The sequence below is a fragment of the Gekko japonicus genome, unplaced genomic scaffold, assembly GCF_001447785.1.
Source record: "Gekko japonicus isolate JY-2015 unplaced genomic scaffold, Gekko_japonicus_V1.1 scaffold2058, whole genome shotgun sequence".
In the NCBI taxonomy this organism is placed as follows: domain Eukaryota; kingdom Metazoa; phylum Chordata; class Lepidosauria; order Squamata; family Gekkonidae; genus Gekko; species Gekko japonicus.
Window position 1 is genome coordinate 115761 of NW_015163665.1, and position 19834 is coordinate 135594.

The 19834-nt window shown below is 43.9% G+C and overlaps 1 protein-coding gene across 1 annotated transcript in view; it reads right to left on the reverse strand.

The window, feature by feature from the left end:
• USP24 (ubiquitin specific peptidase 24) overlaps positions 1-19834 on the reverse strand; it is a 160348-nt gene that overhangs the window by 38966 nt on the left and 101548 nt on the right. Inside the window, exons 46-53 of the mRNA XM_015407738.1 lie at positions 18251-18392; positions 17217-17336; positions 16608-16828; positions 14262-14386; positions 10608-10749; positions 9249-9399; positions 4623-4718; positions 4280-4383 (exon numbers count right to left, since the gene is read on the reverse strand). Of these exons, the coding sequence (XP_015263224.1) occupies positions 4280-4383; positions 4623-4718; positions 9249-9399; positions 10608-10749; positions 14262-14386; positions 16608-16828; positions 17217-17336; positions 18251-18392 (1101 nt within the window). The remainder of the gene's footprint in view (positions 1-4279; positions 4384-4622; positions 4719-9248; positions 9400-10607; positions 10750-14261; positions 14387-16607; positions 16829-17216; positions 17337-18250; positions 18393-19834) is intronic.

Sequence of the window (19834 nt, forward strand, 5' to 3'; positions counted from 1 at the left end):
AATTGTTGGAATCCAGTAGCGCACCGATGTACTGTATTTTCTGGACTGGTTGAAGTTGAGACTTTTCTAGATTTCCTTGTAGACCCAGGTTTTCCAGGAGGACCAACGTCTCGTTGATGTTTGAGATTAGGGCGTCTTTGGAGGACGCTACCAAGAGCCAATTGTCGATGTACAGGTAGATGGAGATGCCCATGAGATGGAGGAAGGCTGCTACAACAACCATAGTCTTTGTGAAGACTCGTGGTGCACTTGAGAGTCCGAATGGGAGGGCTGCATATTGGTAATGCTGTTGACCAATTGCGAAGAGTAGGCATTGGCGGTGGGACGGGTGGATGGTGAGGTGGAAGTAGGCATCTTGGAGGTCGAGGGTGGCCATCCAGACATTTTTCTGGAGGAGTGGCAGAATCTGCTGTAAGGACACCATGCAGAAGCAGTGGTAGGTCACAAAGCAGTTTAGCGCTCTTAGATCTAATATCGGTCGAACGCCTCCATCCCGCTTTGGAACGGTAAAATAATGGGAGTAGAATCCCTTGCCCTGTAAATGCAGTGGCACCGGCTCGATGGCTCCCTTCTGAAAGCGGTGGTAGGTCACAAAGCAGTTTAGCGCTCTTAGATCTAATATCGGTCGAACGCCTCCATCCCGCTTTGGAACGGTAAAATAATGGGAGTAGAATCCCTTGCCCTGTAAATGCAGTGGCACCGGCTCGATGGCTCCCTTCTGGAGAAGGATGGACACTTCTTCCAGGAGAGTTGGGGAAGGGGGTGTGAAGGTGAAGACAGGAGTAATGGGGTTCTGGTGGAATTCTATACGGTAGCCCTGGGTCAAGATGGACAGCACCCATTCATCTGTGGTGATGTAACGCCAGGTGTGGAGGAAAGCAGTTAGATGGGTTGGATGTGACTGGGAGATATGGACATCAAAAACCCTGCTTGGAGGACTTTGCCTGTTTAGTACGGGAGGACTGTTGTCCCGATCCAAACCTGGGTTTTTGGAAGGTGGGCTTTTGGCCTCCTGAAGACGTGCGTGGCCTCCATTGTCTGACAGGAGATTGACAGTTCGGAGTGCGTTTCAGCCAAGGCCAAGACCAAGGACGAGGGCGATATTGTTGCCTCGTGGAGGATGAAACTCCTAGAGCGCGAGAAGCTTTTATGCTCTTATCCATATCTTGCAATATGGTGTCCGTTGTTCTGTTGAAGAGACCAAGGCCATCGAAGGAGAGGTCTTCTACATATGACCTAGTATCTGGTGGAAGATTGGTGTTACGGATCCAGGAGTGCCTTCTTAGAGCTATTGCTGAGGCCATTGTCCTGGAGGAAGCGTCTAGAGCATGTTTGGAAGTGTTAATCTGTTGCTTTGCTTTGCAAGTACCATGCCTTCTTTCTGAATTATTCGGGCTGCCTGAAGCTTGTCTTCGGGGAGGTGAGTTAGGAGTTCAGAAAACCTTTCCCACAGAATGTACTGATACCTGCTCATACAGGCTAAGTAATTTGTAGTCTTCATTCCCAATGCTCCCGTGGAGTAGAAACGTCGTCCAAATGCATCTAGTTTTTTACTTTCCCTGTCAGAAGGTGCAGAATGCGTTCTCTTGGATTTAGACGAAGAGGTAATTACCATGGAGTTTGGTTGAGGGTGGGAGAATAGAAATTCGGCTCCGGTTTCCTGGACTCTATACATATGGTCCAGGTGCCTTGTTGATACTGGGGCTGATGAGGGTTTCTCCCATGGTGTTTTCGCTGCCTGTAGAAGGACCGTGGACATGGTAGTTGACGTATCAAGTTGTACGATATCGAAGACAGCATCTGTAACCTGTGGTTGTTGTTGTACGACTGAGAGGCCTAGGGAATGGGCCATTCTTTTGGCGAGGTGTGCATAAGAAGTGAGATTGTTGGATGGAGATATGGGCTGGTCATCTGTGACTGCCTGGTTAGGAGATTTGTGGTCAGAGGAGGTATGGACCTCTGAAGCCTCCGTATCAGAATCCTCATCTACAGAATCCGAGGAATCCTGATCTGGCAATTGAACCGGAGCTGTTTTAACTTGGCTGGTTGAAATCTTTGGTGGTAGGACATGGGGGCTGGGAGGACGGTAGAGTTCCGGTTTATGCTGCGAAGGATCCTCGGCCGGGTGATTCGGAGGGCGAGAGAGAGATGCTGAGGGTCTGGACCTATGGGGTGACTTTGATCTGTGGGCAGAGTGGGTCGAGTAATGATCCCAGTCAGAATAGGCTGCTGGAGTCAACCACGGCATGGATGGTGGATAAGCCCCATAGAGATACCTCAGTTGGCGGTGATCACATGACAGAGGCGGTGGTGAGGGGATAAAGACTTGAGGAGATTGACTTCTGGAGCGGGAGCGTCCAGGAGACAGTGCAGTATTCTGCCTTTGCGAGTGGTCCCTATAAACTTGCTCATCGACATTGACAGACTCAGGAAACAAACATGGAGGGTGATGCTGAGTGCTGCTGGAGATATGCCGATTCCGACCTGTACCGATATCAGCATGGGCCTCGGAGACTGTCGATGTCGATGATGGGGAAGGAGAGCGGTCCGCGCCCGGGGGGCGAGTAAGGAGCTCAACAGTCTTGATATCGGAGAAAGGACGCTTGAGTTGGTGTATAGGAGAGTCCAAAAGTTGGATGGTTGGTATCGGTGGAGCGGCATGGGTCTCCAATGCCGATACTACTGTTGGAGCGGGGGGCACGTTAGGGGCATTACCCAGTGCAGATGCCGCTACCTTTCCCGTCTTCGCCGCCCTTAGGGACTTAGAGGAGCCCCTTTTGGCGGACTTGTGCTCCTTACTGGACTTTGGCTTCTTCTTTGAAGTAGAAGCGGAAGATTGCGCCTTTGATGCCGGAAGCTTCGACGTCGATTGGCCGATGTTGGAGGAGGGCCTCGATGCCGGAGCCATCGATGTCAATGGTTTTTCCGAATCCATCGCTGAGAGAGGATGTAACGCTGACTCAAGTAGCGCTACTCTTAGACGTGCCGCTCGTTTTTTCCTCGTTTGGTTAGAAAACTTGGCACAGTGCCGACAAGACTCTGGTCGGTGTGTCTCTCCCAAACAAAAAATGCAAAGGGTATGGTGGTCAGGTGGAGCGAGTTTACTACCGCAACCCTTGCAACGGTTGAAAAATCCCCACTTCTTCTCCATAGAATAAGTAAAAAGGGAGAAGAAAACCGGGCGGGGGCGCGGGGGCGGGCGGCAAAGGCCCAAGTGAGGTAAACGAAAAAACCTCCCCCTTAACCAAAAAGAAAAACTTTTTCTTTTTTTGTAAAGAACAAAGAAACAAAGTTTAGAAGCGAAAAATAAAGAAAACTGAGGAAACAATCCGAAGAGCCTGTGAGGCAAAATTTGTACCGATCAGACCGACTAAAGGAAGGTGTTTCCAGCGCGGCAGTAAGAAAGGAACTGGCGGGTTGTCCGCGCCCACCCCTCTGGGCATGCGTGGTGGGGTTCCTGCGAGGTCTGGGCATGAAAATCCATTAAGAGCTTGCTACAATGCCGATCGATCCAGCGCATGCGCACTGAATCCCATGGGTATGAAGCACAGAGACCATGTCAAAGATACTGTTTTTACTTTTGGATAGGGATTTTGTGACTCTGGAGAGGAGCATCAGCTTAGCCAGGCTTTTATTTGACTTTTTAGTTAGGGTTTGGGGGTCGGCTTAGGGAAGGTTATCTTAGTGGTTCAAATATGCATCTTGTTAAGGCCCATCATTCCTAGCTGGTGTGTGTAGTTTTTGTGGTAGGGTGCTCTGTGAGAGAACAAAGCAGCCATGAACCTGCTGAGGTACCCTGTCCAAAGAAAGGAGAATAAAATCTCCTCTCAGGGGTTATTTACTTTATTTGAGAGCCAGCTTTACTTAATATATCTACACATCAGATATACCTTATTATTATTTTCTGTTAAATAAGCCTTTGGTGTTCATCTCCATCTGTGTCTCATCTGTCAAGTAAAAATCTAAGAAGCAGGAGTCTCTATTTATTTACCTGACATATCAGTACAGCCTTAGTCTAGCAAGTCTGCAAATAAGAAACCTTTACGGAGCACATAGCTTACGCACTACCAATCTTTCTTTTAAAGCTTGTATCCCCTTTTTATTTGATTGTGTGCAATCGGGGTATCTATAGGAAAGGCCAGGGTGGGGGATATTCTTCAGTCCTGAGGGCACTTGCCTCGGAGCGTTCCACCCTCTCTCTCACCCCATAGCTGCCACAGTAGCAATATATGGCATATGCCTTCCCCCCCTCAGTAAGAACCTTAAAATGAAGCATTACCTGAGCTTTTTCTTAGTTCGCAGATATGTCTGGAAGAGGAACTGGACTGCTAGTTGTAAGCTCATTCTTGCCATAGATGGGTAATGGGGGTGTTTTAATTTTGTCTGAGAAAGAGAGAAAGTACACAATCACAAGAATTGTTTCAGCCATATTTCTCAAACACAATGATCAGATAGACAGGAGCAAAAACGTTACCAAGACAGCTATTACAATGCTAAGGGGAAGATGAGGAGGATTCCCTGGGGCTGCCACTCAGTGTGCTTAGGCAAATGTCTGGTGAACTTCCTTTTTTCCATGAACTCCATAGAGATCAGTAGAAGAAAAGATTAAATTCACTACTCACAGCATTTAATGAAGCCAGTGACAGGACAAAACTAAAATAGTCAGTGCTGTAGACATCTCTGTTCTTCATAAATTTCAGGTTTTCATCCCTCACCATCTGTAAAGATGCATGTGATTAGTTTTATCAATAAAAGCCAAGGGAAAAGTTTATAGTTTCTAAAACCCTTATGCTGTTTAGAGAAATAGTTATTCTTAGAAAAGCAACATGTACTGAGGAGGAGATAAGACACAATATGTCTGATTTAACAAAGTACAGATGGACTCTAAACTGGCTTAGGGTCATAATATTCACTGAAATAGGCTGCTCATTGGGTTGGATTCTGTCTAAACTGTGTGCACAGAAGTGTGACTTCCCCACCTCCTCCCTTCTGTGTGAAATGCCCCCAGAAATGCTGCACTTGAAAGGACAGAGGACCACTAGAAGCAGCATGAGGTAGCTCAACTGGCTAAATTTGCGGATGATACAAAGTTGTTCAGGGTGGTGAAAACCAGGGAGGATTGTGAGGCACTCCAAAGGGATCTGTCGAGGATGGGCGAGTGGGCGTCAACGTGGCAAATGGGATTCAATGTGGCCAAGTGCAAGGTGATGCACATTGGAGCCAAAATCCTAACTATAAATACACATTGCTGGGGTCTGAACTGGCAGAGACTGATCAAGAGAGAGATCTTGGAGTTGTAGTAGATAACTCACTGAAAATGTCGAGACAGTGTGTGACTGCAATAAAAAAGGCCAATGCATGCTGGGGATTATTAGGAAGGGTATTGAAAACAGATCAGCCAATATCATAATGCCCCTATATAAATCAATGGTGCAACCTCATTTGGAATACTGTGTACAGTTCTGGTTATCACACCATAAAAAGGATAGTATAGCTTTGGAAAAAGTGCGGAAAAGGGCAACTAAAATGATAAAAGGGCTGGAATACTTTCCCTATGAAGAAAGGTTAAAGCGCTTGGGGCTCTTTAGCTTGGAGAAACAACAGCTGAGGGGTGACATGATCGAGGTTTATAAGATTATGCATGGGATAGAGCAGGCAGAGATAGAGGTACTTTTCTCCCTTTCTCACAATACAAGAACTCGTGGGCACTCAATTAAATTGCTGAGCGGTTGGGTTAGAACAGATAAAAGGAAGTACTTCTTCACCCAAAGAGTGATTAACACATGGAATTCACTGCCACAGGATTCTGGGGCAAGTGATGCTCTATATTCTTGGTGCTGGGGGGGGGCAACAGTGGAGGGCATCTAGTGTCCTGGCCCCACTGGTGGACCTCCTGATTTCACCTGATATTTTTGGCCACTGTGTGACAGACTGTTGGACTGGATGGGCCATTGGCCTGATCCAACATTGGCGTCTCTTATGTTCTAATATTGAAGGGCTGCCACAGCAAGTGGAGAATCAGCAAAAATCACCTCCTGCAGTTCAAAGTGAGGAATTATCAGGAAAAGAGACTGGTAACAATACTGTATGCCCTTCTGGTTTAGCTATCTCAAGGATATGGTACAACTGGGAAAACAGTACACAAAAGGGCAACTAAAATTACCAGAGGAAATGGCAGAACTGTTGAGTCATACATTAAGATTGACTGTCACTAGGTTTACAATGGACATTCTTCACAGAAAGCTACCAACTTATGAAAAATCACTGCCACAACAACATTTTGCAGCTACCATTAATTACACAGCTTTTTAAAAGGGATCTATCAATGGCTACTTCCCAAGTAAGCTTCAAGAAGAGACGCCAAATTCAAAGCAGAATTTCCCTGATTACAAGGGGTGGTGAGCACAAGCATCAAGTTAGGACCATTTTTCGCAGGTATTTTCGTGACCTTTTCAGGGGCATCTGGTGTGCAACTGCTGGATCTGCTCTGATCCCAAAAGGACATTTTTATTTCCGATTTTTCTCTGTTCATTGTATTTCATTGGGTGGAAAGAACTATTACTGAACCTATTTTCTCTTAAGAGCAGCAATAAACATTACAGATTCTACACTGTAAAAATTGTCTTTAAATGTTAAATAGATAACCACTAACAAATGTGGATGGTGTACAGGTTTATTTATTTATTTATTTTAAAATTTGACTTATAGACTGCCTTCCTCTGTACACAGGGCTCAGGGCGGTGAAAAACAATTCCAAATAAACATATTAACAAATCATTAAAACATTTAAAAGCAGTAAAACAATGCACAGCAGTTTCAGATGACACTTAGAATCAACCAGTTTATATCCTTATCCCATGAGGAAGTAGGGGAGAAAGAAGGGAGCCAGGCTGTTGCTGTCTTCAGCCATAGGCCTGGTAGAACATCTCTGTCTTACAAGCCCTGTGGATGTCATTTCGCAGAGAGTTCCACCAGGTCGAAGCCAGGGCCAAGAAAGCCCTGGCTCTGTCTGAGGACAGCTGGATGTTTTTGGGGGCCAGGGATCACCAGAAAGTTCTTCTCACCAGTGTAATGCTCTGCGAGGGGTATACCAGGAGAAGTGGTCTCATAGATATGTTGGTCCCAGACCGTTTAGGGTCTTGAAGGTTAATACCAGAACCTTGAACCTGTTCTGGTATTCAACCTGGAGCCAGTGCAGCTGGCGGAGCACTGGTTGAATATGTGTTGTCTGTGGGATTCCAGTAAGAACCCACGCCGCTAAATTCTGGACCAGTTGTAATTTTGCGTAAAGCGAGTGAAAGTAGTTTAGCCTGGAGGTGACTATTGCGTGGATTACTGTGGCTACGTCCGGGTGAGACAGGAAGGGGGGCAGTTGCCTGGCCTGGTGCAGCTGAAGAAATGCCAGTCTGGCAACGTTTGTGATCTGGGCCTCCATCGATATGGAGGCATCCAGAAATACACCCAGGCTCTTGAAGAAGAAGGATTGGATTTATACCCTGCACTTCACTCGGAGTCTCAGAGCGGCTTACAAACACCTTTCCCTCCCCCTCCCCACAACAGACACCCTGTGAGGTAGGTGGGGCTGAGAGAGCTCTGACAGAAACTGCTCTTTTTCAACTCCTCTGACAGAACTACGGCTTGCCCAAGGTCATCCAGCAGCTGCGACTGGAGGAATGGGGAATCAAACCTGGTTCTCCCAGATTAGAGTCCGCACACTTAACCACTACACCAAACTGGCTCTCGATGCCAGTGTTAGAGGCACATCATCAAGAGCTGGGAGTTGGCACACCAGCCTTGAATCCCTCCCCGCAGCCACAGAACCTCAATCTTAGATGGATTCAGCTGGCTCAGTTTTAGCCATCCCACCATGGCCTCCAGCCCCTCAGCCACATTAGCTGGGGTGGTATCTGGCTGTCCATCCATCAATAAATACAGCTGGGTGTCATCAGCATGATGATGACAACCCAGCCCAAAACTCTGCACCAGCAGAGCAAGGGGGCACATATAGATGTTGAACAACACTGGAGAAAGGACTGCCCCCTGAAGGACCTCACATACCAGGGGGTATCGAGGTGACACCCTCTCTCCTAGTGCTACCTTCTGTCCCTGACCTTGTAGGAATGAAGTAAGCCACTTCAAGGCCATCCCATGAACTTCCACTGGGGTGGAAGCCAGACTGGAACAGGTCTAAAGCTAAAGGTTAAAGGAGTATTGCAAATTTTAAGATATTAATAATATTAATATCAATAAAGTATCATTTAGGGCCTTCAAAACATTTCATATACAGTAAATCTTTAAGAAAACCTTGTAAGAAAGGCTGGAATTAAGACACGCTGCTCTGATTTGGAGAGCTCTCCTTGTTACTAGCACTACTTCTGAAAGGATTGTTGGGAAATTAGAAGGCTGTTTGAGTGCTTTGCTACATCCCTTGATGCATTATGCTAGCTGCCTGTTCTGCATCTTGTGACTAGCACAGGGCTATGAGCCTTAAGTGTAAGACAAGTTCTGAAGTTGCAGAGTGGACCAGATAGCTGGGGGGGGGGGGGAATTCCCTCTTGAAGTAGCCATCTATTAAGCAGTAATTTTCCTAAAAGCTCTGGTGAGGAAAGGCAAAAGGGCAAAAAATTAGGAGACAGAAAAAGATTCTTGAAGTTCTGAGGAGAGAAAGGCAAATAACCTAGCTGCAGAGCAGACAGAACTGGAATTGTGAAGTTCTTCTTGCCACTGCCTGATATGTAAGAATCAGCTAATTTGCATGGTCTTGTCTATAGAACAAGGGGGAGTATCATGACTTGGACTCTGCTTTCCACAAAACAGGGAAAAGTGTATAATGCAATGTTCCAGTGTCATAATTCTTATTGTAGCAATATCTATATTCGTTTCTTCTTTTTTTGAATTCTTAAAAAATATAGATTTTGATCCTCACAGTTTTCTCTTTATAAAGAGGTAATTAAAGTAACCAGTGCTGCTGATCTCTTGTTTTGGGGGGCTGGGTGTTCTGCTCCCAGAATAAATTCTTATTTATTGTTAAATGCTTTCATTCTTTCCTCAGAAAGTAAGGTTATGAAAGCCATGTCATCTGGACCCACATGACTGTTTCAGAAGCAAAGCCCATATCAAAATCCTTACCTAGAGGTATTGCTTGAGATACTTCAATGTTCCATCAACTTTCAACCTATATTTCATTTTCTGAGTATGTGAAAACTGGAAACTTTAACAGGATATCCAGCTATCATTGGTACTTTTACCTGAAATATCCGAACTGGCATTTTCTCTACAAATAAACCTTTTTTTTCTCCTTTTTTAACTAGCTTGGTCAAAATGGACAGACGATCACTACTGGGTCTATGGGGTCGGGGTGATGACTGTGGTGAAACTTCTGGTGAAGATGGTGCAGATCTGAGAAAAATGCATGGAAGGGTAAAAAGGTTAAAATACAGTCTCTAGGCTGCTTAACAATGTAACTTGCAACTGTTAAACAACACTCTTCATTCAGTAATACTTTCGGTAGTACTTAATATTAAGCCTATGTATATGAATGCCCTGAACAAACTACACTTCATTGTTCATATCTGTTGACTAGGGCCACAGTAATGTACTATCCATGCAATCCAGTTACATCATTCTAAGTCAAGTGACTTCAGTGGCCTTAGAATGGTATAATTCTGCTTTGGATTGCAAAGTATGTATTTAAATAAAATGCCAGTACAGCTCTTCTCCTCTCAAGATGCTCTTTGCATTTAGCATGTTTCTTTTACATGTAGTCAGTATGTCAGTGCCTCAACCTGGAATCCCCAGGCTAGCCTGATCTCATCAGCGAAGCAGGGTTGGCCCTGGTTGGATGGAAGACTACCAAGCAAGTCCAAGGGTGCTACACAGATTCAGGCAATGGCAAACTGCCTCTGTTTATCTCTTGCCTTAAAAATTCTATGGGTCACCATAAGTTGGCTGTGAATTGATAACACTTTCCACCACTTCCATATCAACACCAAAACCTACCCAAGTCAGCAATAGGGCCTAGTAAAGGGAAATCACACTTTTAAAAATTATTATTATAACAGGCTGATCCATGGAATCCAGGAATACATCTTAGAAGTTCAATGAATTAACTGTCTAGTTATTACCATGGGGTATATCTCCTGACACAGATGTTTTTGTTAGCATCCTCTCCATTCTCTTACGTGAGTTCTAATTATACAATAAAAATAGTTTTAACAATGAGATCATGAAAAAGCAGAAGCAAGACAAAGAGAAAACCACTCTGACAACAACTGTGCTGGCCATTAGGAAGACACGGGTAATTCAGGTTGATTGAGGCTAGTATTAAAACGGAGAAAGAGACGTTGTAAGTATTTCAAAGTTAAGCCTTAAAAAAAAATTCAGTACTGCAGCCCTGTCGTGTATATACCTGCCTCCTAAATGCTATAGCATCTTCTCAGAAACCATTTGAAGTCAAACTTCTATAGACAGTAGGGACATTTTTTACAGACTTCCCCACGGAACAAATAATCATCTGGTTAAAAGCTAAAATGTTTTTTAAGATAGAGTGCTATTGAAGAATTTGTCTATTGATCAAATGGGTAAAGTTAAGAGTCAGGCAAACTTACAAGGAGAGATCCTCTGCTTCCTGACGCACAACACTGACTCGGCTTTTCTTTGGCAGGACAGGAGAGTTCTGATCAGAGACTCTCTGATAAAAGAGCATGTAGGCATTCCAGTATCGACGGCGAACATCAGGATATGGGTTTGCTGAAAAGAAATGTAATTATTTGACTCCTGAAGCAGGAATAGAAGTCCATCTGCAATTTTTGAGTATTTTTATTTATTTAGCTTATTTTATTACACCCTTGCTCCAAGGACCCCAGGGCTGTGTATGTGGTTCCTCCCGCTTCCATTTTATCCCTGCAACCACTCTGTGAGGTAGCTTAGGCTGTGATAGAGTTACTGATCCAATATCACCCAGTAAGTGGGTATTCCATCAGAGTAAATGTATTCTAATCTCAAAGATGCACAGACAATACTGGTAATTAAGTGGCCCATAAGCAGTTTAGAGAAGGATATCACATACATGTGGGAGTAGTAACAACATTTTGTTTTCCAAAGTCATGGGATGGGGCTGTGGCTCAGTGGTAGGGCATCTGCTTTCAATGCACAAAGTCCTAGCTTCAATCCTTGGCACCTCTGCTTAAAGGAATCTGGTAGCAGGTGATGTGAAAGACCTCTGCCTGAGACTCTGGAGAGTTGCTGCCAATCTGAGTAGACAATGCTGACCCTGATGGACCAATGACCTGATTCAGTATAAGGCAGCTACATATGCATATACGGACAGCATGCTTCTTGACCCCTTCATATAGCCTGTTTGTTCTCAAGGAAGTCATGCTTATGTGGGAAATAACGTCTTGCATGTTTATTTCAGTGTGCATGTGTATGCACATGTTCTCCATATAGAAATACTCTGGGTAGTAAAAGTGTGCATGAGTGAGCAACTCTTACACCAGACATGTTGGTAAGAACACATTTGGCCAGTATAAGATGAACATTATAAAAAGGACTTTGTATTCTACATTTTTTCATTCCTGAGAATCTCAGCTTTTTTAAAACAAATGGAAGACTGTCAGCACTGGTGCTTGAGTATGGGCAAGCAATGTTGAAGGAGCTGTACAAAGACACAGGAAGGGGCTCAGAAACATTTTCAGAGCGCGGGGCTTTACTGCTTTCTCCAAGTTGCACAAAGAGAGAGAAGTAAAATGGCAAGGCCTGCCTTGGACGATCTACCACTTGGCTTCACGCCATGCAGGAACTGCCTCTTGCAGCAGCCATCCCATCCAGTAATTACTGAAAAGTGATATACTTTAACTGCCTGAATGTGCTTGTAAGCACTCTTTCCCTTTCTGCCTCTTTTTTCTTTTGTGTTGTGTGTATCATATTGATTTCTAAACTGCCTTGAATGCAATGACACTATATCAAGTAAATATATAAGTCATACCACTTCAAAATATAAGGCCAACTGGCACAGAACTTGTAATAAATCAGGATGTATAATCAGACCATATTGAAACATATAAGAGGACAAACTTTGAATCATTTAGTTAAAGAGCAGAAGTAGACCATTAATGTGCCTGACATTTTCTGAAGAGAGGTAAAGTAGTGGATAAACTTGCTGTATTTTTGCAGTTTCAGAAATTTGAAATCACAATCTGTTTTTGAAAACTCTTGCTACATACACTAAGAAATCAAACAGTAAAGAATACATGTAGGTTTCCTTTTTATTTTCTCCTTTCTTTTTTCATCAGTAGGGTATAATAACTCAGTAGGGTATAATAACTCAGAGTCTACCCTGCCAAGCAGCCATTTTCTCCAGGAACTGATCTCTGCCATCTGGAGAGCAGTTTTAATTCTGAGTGATCTGCAGCCCTCTGCTGGAGAATGGTAGCAATGGTTCCCCAGGAGGAAATGACTGTTTTGGAGGGTGGAGTCTATGATGTTGTACCTGTCTGAGGTCCCACCCCTCCTCAAACCCCACCCTCTCCAGGCTCCACCCCTCAAATCTCCAGGAATTTCCCAACCTGGAGTTGGCAACCCTATCTCCTTCCCAGCCAACCATCAACCTACCTTTATCTGCCCCTCTGACTTCAGATTTCCATCTCCTCCCCCCCTCTCTCCTGGAGAGCAGTTGTAATTCTGAGTGATCTCCAGCCCCTACCTGGTTCTCCACAGTGGGGACCCAAGCCGAAGGGAAGCGACCTCAACAGGGTATAATGACACAAAGTCTACCCTGCAAAGCAGCGATTTTTTTTCCAGGGGAGCTGATCTCTGTCATCTGGAGAGTAGTTTTAGTTCTGAGTGATCTCCAGCTCTCACCTGGAGATTAAAGAATATCTGAAAAACACTGTAATTTTTAAGGAATATACAAAAAATTCTATTTGAAATTACAACAAAACTCTTATTAACTATTCTTTAAAGATGCAGTACAAGTACCAATTGAATTTAAACATATGAAGCTAAACCATAAGACATGAGGTTAACCACATAGTATTAACCATAGCTAATAAGAGGTTTTTTGTAATCTTGTGTATATGCTTTAAAAATTACAGTGTTTTTCAGATATAGTATATTACACCCACTGTATAGACATTTTTTGTTATACTCAGCTGGTGATTGGCAGCAATGGTTCCCCAAGAGGAAATATCTTTCTCTGCAGTGGAGACCAAAGCAGCCTACATAATTCTTCTCTCCCCCTTTTGATCTGCAAAACAACCCTGTGAGGTAAATTAGGCTGAAAGTCTGTGACCAGTGTTCCCTCTAAGCTGAGTTGGTGTGAGCCAGCTCACAGTTTTCTAGCCTCCGGCTCACGCATTTTTGCCTTCGCTCAGGAAGGGATGGCTCCAGAGCAAACTAAATTATGCAGCAGCCAAATCGCTCGCTCACAACTTTCATGCCGGCAGCTCGCAAAGTAGAATTTTGGCTCACAGGACTCCACAGCTTAGAGGGGGCGTTGTCTGTGACTGGTCCGAAATCACCCACTCAACTTCCACAGCAAGAACCTGGGTCTGGAAGACCCTGCTCTGAAGCGCTAACTGCTATGCCTAGGGTAGCCAATCTCTAGGTGGAGTCTGAAGATTGCCGGGTATCACAACTGAACTCCAGACAACAGATCTCTCCCCCCTAGAGAAAATAACTGCTTTGGAGGGTGGCCTCTCCCCTCCCCAAATTCTGGTTTCCGTAGACTCCACCACAAAATATCCCAACCTGGAGCTGGCAACCCTAGTCAGGACTGGCCCCTATGAGTTCCCCACAAAGGCCTGGAAAGGGCCTCCAGCCTTTGCCTTTTTATTGAAAGAACCAAGCTTGGTTGCCTAGCAACAGCCACTGAGTTAGTCCTACAGGAGCCAAGCTAGTCCCATAAGAGCCAAGCAGAAGAAGTGTTTTCATCAGGTGGGACAGCTGTTTTGGCAGTTTATTCTGTCAGGGACGAGTGTCCAGGCTGGCAGTGGGCTGGGGAGAGGAGCGGACCTAGCACCCAGCCAATGGCACGTGAGAACTTTTGAGTGGCGGTTGATGCACCAATGGCAAAGCACAGCCAGTGGGAGAGCTAGAAATGGCCAATATGTAGGGAAATTCTCATTCTCTCTCTCTCTCCATATATATATATATATATGAATGAATGAATGAATGAATGAAGTTCTATGGTTAACCAGACCGAGACTAGGAAGTTTTAAATGCAACTGCAAGTGACAGATAAACTCCAAATTAATACTTACACTGATCATAAACTTTTGGTCTATACTCTCCACCAAAGCATTCATACTCCAATGTTTCATCATTCAATTCAAATTCTTCAACAACCGTATCATTAAATTTGTACCATTTCCCTTTCCCGCATCCCCTGGGTAACAAAAAGACAGGCAATGTTAGCTACTAAGTTTGAAGGTTTACAGGTCTCCCACAAGATTCTTAATACCATTCCAGCTCTTGTGGTTAAAAAAGAGATCATTTATAGTGAGAATGCATATTAAAATTTTAATATAAGCAAGCTCATGAATTCAAATTTATCAGAAGAGCACAACAAGATGGCTGACACATTCATTACGACCTCACAGTGCTGAATTGATCCAGAGGCATGTTCTAAACTTGGTGTGCAAAAAGAGGCACATATAAGGCAGTGTTTACTGTAGAACTAGGAATACGGCCCATTGTGGAAATAAATACGAGCCCTAGAAAGAGGTGCTGGGAGAATGCCCTGGCCTTGGGTACTCAGTGTCAAATTCCTCTGGCGACCTCAGCAGGGTATAATGACACAGAGAATGCAGTTTTCTCCAGGGGAATGGATCTTGTGCCATCTGAATAGCAGTTGTAATTTGGAGTGATCTCTAGCCCTCCCATGGAGATTGGCAACAATGGTCCCCCAGGAGGAAATGGCTGGCTTGGAGGGTGGAGTCTATGGCACTGTACCTGTCTGAGGTCCCACCCCTCCTCAAACCCCACCCTCTCCAGGCTCCACCCCTCAATTTCCAGGAATTTCCCAACCTGGAGTTAGCAACCCCATCTCCTTCCCCTCTGACTTCTGCCCTCCCTCTTGGAGAGCAGTTGTAATTCTGAGTGATTGCCAGCCTGGAGATTGGCAACAATGGTTCCCAAGAAGAAAAGTACAGTCTTTCTGTGCAATGGGAACCAAAGCAGCTTACATCATTCTCCTCTCCCCCTTTTGACTCAGCAGGGTATAATGCCATAGGGTATACCCTCCAAAGCAGCCATTTTCTCCAGGGGAACTGATCTCTGTCATCTGGAGATCAATTGTAAGAGTGGAAGATCTCCAGCTCCCACCTGGAGATTGGCAACCCTAGAGGAAAGTCAGCCACACAGCAGGGTGTTGAAGAGAATGGTTTGATGGCCGCTGACCCACCTCAGTAGCCAGCCAGCCATGGTGGAACCAAGCAGGAGAGACAGCCATTTTTACAGTTTATTCTGACAAGAAAGTGGCCAAGCTGGCAGTGGGTGGGGGAGAGGGTTATGCTGAAAGTCTGTGACTGGTCCGAAATCATTCAGTCAGCTTCCACTGCAAGAACCTGAGTTTGGAAGACCCTGCTCTGACATGCTAGCTGCTACGTCACACTGGTTATGGTATCACCTGGTATCACAACTGAACTCCAGACAGCAGATATCTCCCTCTCCCCCTGGAGAAAATAACTGCTTTGGAGGGTGGACTCTATGGCATTCTATTTAGCTGAGGCCTCTCCTCTCTCCAAACCCTGGCTTCCATAGACTTCAACACAAAATCTCCAGGCATTTCCCAACCTGGAGCTGGCAAACCTAATAGGACTAGCCCGAATAAGTTCCCCACAAAGGCCTGGAAAGGGCTTCATGCCTTTGTCTTTTTACTGACAGGACCAAGCTTGGTTGCCTAGCAACAGCCACTGAGGGAAAAATTAGTCCCACAGGAGCCAAGCAGGAGAAGTGTCTTCGTTAGGAGAGACAGCTGTTTGGCCGTTATTCTGACAGAGAACAGTGGCTGAGGTGGCAGTGGGTGGGCAAGAGGAGCGGACCCAGCACCCAGCCAATGGCACGCGATTACTCTTGAGTGGTGGTTGATGGGCCAATGGCTGATGGAGCGCACAGCACAGCCAATGGGAGAGCTGGAAATGGCCAACACGTCAAGAGAATTATATATATAAGATTATTGTGTTAGTTTAGCACCATAACTCAGTGGGAAGCCCCAGGCAGTTATTACTAGCTGATAATCCTAACTGTAAAATAAGAAAATTTATGAACTAGACAGCACTGTTCAGTAAAGTTTCTGAAAGTACAGATTTTTTAAAACATTAGAATGATTTAACGCTTGCCACAAAAAATGACCAACTTAGTGCTTCATACTTTAAAGCACTCAAACAACTGATCAGAGAACAACTAGCACAGCAGATAAAAGAGAAGTGACAGGAAGGGGCTTTCCCCTGTCCTCAAAGCATGTGCAGAGAACAATGAGTGCAAATGGTCTCACTTATTACACAATGCAGCCAGAAAAGCTAAACATTCCAGCCTTGTAGAAGATAGCTTTGAAATAACTTAACTGAGGCTCTTCTGTACTGCTAATCCCTGTGCAGTCTCATTACCTCCTGTCCTTAATGAAGGAATAGTAGTGTCCTGCATGTGCCTGCCCACTATGCACAACCACGCCAACCAGTTCATAGTTTTCTGTAGGGGCAACTTTCTTCCGGGGAGATCCTGCACCTCCCTGATCTACATTTCGCCCATTGTCACCAACTTCTGAAGAAGAGTCTTGGCGAGCCATTCCTGAAACTGTATAGGGTTCCATGTTCAGCATCCAGGGGAACTGTTTAAAGAAAATACTTCAGATTAAACTTTAATTCCATATTGCATGTTAATAAATGCCCTGCAATACTCTAGCACTTAAATTTAAAAAGGAAATGTTTTATGGAACGGAGGGAGTAAATCAGCAAGTTTGCCAGTTTTTCCAGAACCTAGCATGGAACTTTAAAAGTGTTAAACTTAAATAAAAGGATTAAAAAAAATAAAATTGTTTCTGTAGACCTTTAACTCAAAAAACAATTTAAGGTATTCTGGATGTCTAGCAAAGAGCCATCAGTTGATCCTAAAGTCTATAAAAGACAATGTTATACTGCTGGTAATGTGCCTACTTGGTATATGTGAAGGAAAAAAGAGAAAAGTTGCTCACAGGGAAAAAAAGAGCACATGCTTACTTTTATCTGTTCATCGTATTTAATGGAACGTCCACTTTCCCAGTCAAATCCAAATCTCATGAGGTGGATCACCAACACACTGGGCAGAGCTTTAATACAGGTTCGTTTCACTGTAGTTCTCTTAAAAATAGAGAAGAGTCACCTCCAGCTATATAGTCACTTTAGCAGCTAGTATGACACTTCCTATTCAATGGAGGTATTTTCACAAGAGTAGATTTATGTTTACATAGCACCAATAAAGAATTCATGTAATTAATGCAAAAATTCTTGTCAAAGAAGCCTTAAAACAGACAAGTATGTTTTTTCTGCTCTTTCCCAAATCAATTATATTCTAAAGCTAAACTATTTAAATCAAACTTCCTTTTGTCTTTGCTCACTATGACTACATTGTAATAAAATCAATACTCAAAATCTGATATTAGATACCATAATTTCCTAAGGGTATTTTTGCAGTAAGTTTACCACAAGAAAAATAGACCATTATGCAGTGAGCATATTTCAACAGATTTTTCTTCTAAGTGATTTTAGAATGATTTGCATGGAAGAAAACATTAAAAGATGCTTCAAAGCAAGAGCTTTCAGGGATTCTGTAACCTCTGACAAGTCATATAGATTCTCTATATTGTCAATTTTAAAGCAAAGTACTAATTATCTCTCAGGTCAAGCTTACAAGTGTTTCTTATAAAAGCCATCTGAATTTTAATTCTTTTGTGGTATATTGCCCGTATTCAATTTTTCACAGAATCATTTCCCAAAGCACTCCTTTTGAACTCCTGCCCCCCTCCCCATTACAATGCAATCATTTGTACAGCCCGCTTCAGCCATGAAACTCAGAGTGGACTTGGAAGAAACTATCACAGAATTGTTGGGAGAATTAACTGCCATATGGTCAGAGTTCACTGATGAAAGGGGAGGACAAAAATGTGAGAAATACCTCCTCAGAGCTAGGGTTAAATTCAGTCTTAAGGCCAAAGCCCTGCCATTAAAAAAAAAAAAATCGATGTTTTAATTTTTACATAGGGAAAAAGCAGTACCTTTTCTTTACATTTCTCACAATAGTAAGCATTACTTCCTTCCAGAACTTCTCCTCTAACAAACTGATCCAGGGAAATTTCCAGGCTTTGGCATGAAGTCACTCCTAGATTAAGAGCAACAAAAGCTTCCTCTCGTTCATACCTGCATTGAGAAAGAGAATAAAAATTGGTGTGTAAAACGAAACATTCTTTGGTAATTCTGTTTAAGAGAAGTCCCTCATAAGTAGCACCTTCAGCAGTTGTCTGCTGTGAACACACTGCTCACCACTTACCAAGGTGAGTTATGAACTACATTCCTCTTCCCCGTGAATTCCCACTTCCCGTGTCAGCACTATTCACTTTGCAAAATTATGTCTACGCAAATATTAACCATGGTTAGCTCTTAACCAGTTTGAAACTCTGCTTATCATCAGTCATGGTCAGTATCCTTATAGTTAAACCTTTAGCCATTGCTGACTAGGGGAACGGGATTCATGCAGGAGAGAGGAAGCAATACAGCCAGAATGTTAAGATGTATGTTTGTAATGTCAACAAACTAACAATGCTTTCTACTTTGATTGACTGACATTGAATTGTCCTAGAATTCCATGCCTGGTGTATTACTCTACAACATGGTAGAGGGAAACATTAGCTACTCAGAAGGTGAACATTAAAATAATCCCAAGGAAGCTACCTTAGTCGTTTATATTACTTCTAGTACACTTTTCTCCTGAAGTACACAAGATGGGCTACAAATATTAAAACCAAGCAAACTGCACAATAAAATCATTATAGTATCAATAGAAACAACAAAATAAATATGTACTACAATTACTGTTACATTACTGGTAGAAAATAGTGAAGACGTGAAGCGACTACTGATGAAGGTTAAAGCAGAAATTATAGCTAAATGTCAAGAAGACAAAAGTAACGATTGCTGAGGAATCACACACCTTCAAGGTTGACAATGAAGAAACTGTTAAAAGATTTTCTATTCCTTGGCTCAGTCATTAACCAAAAGGGAGACTGCACCCAAGAAATCAGAGGGAGACTGGCAAGGGCTAGAAAAGATCCTTAAGTATAAGGATGTGTCACTAGTAACCAAGATATTTCATACAGCTGTATTCCCCACTTCTATGTATGGGTGTAAAAGTTGGACAATGAAGAAAGCTGAGGGGAAGAAAGTACCGTATTTTTTGCTCCATAAGACGCACTTTCCCCCCCAAAAAGTGTGTGTGTGTGTGGGGGGGAGTGACTGCGTCTTATGGAGCGAATACTGCAAAAAAGAGGTCATTTTGGCTCCCCCCGCTCTCGCAAGGAGCCCTTTAAAGAGTTATGGTTGCTGCTTGCGTTGGCGGCAACAGCAGTGGCTGGGAGGGGGCGCGAAAGGTTCCCCCGCCTCCCAGACGCGAAAGGTCATTTTGGCTCCCGCAGCTCTCCTAAGCAGCCCTTTAAAGAGTAATGGCCGCCCCTCCTCCTCCTCCACCATGCTGTGGCCGTTCTGAGGTCAAGGAAGCCACCCAGGGCGGGGGGATAGCACCTCTCGCCCCTCATTTCCGAGGTTTGCAGTCATGAGATCCAAGCCCCGTTCAGCCTTCTCCCCCC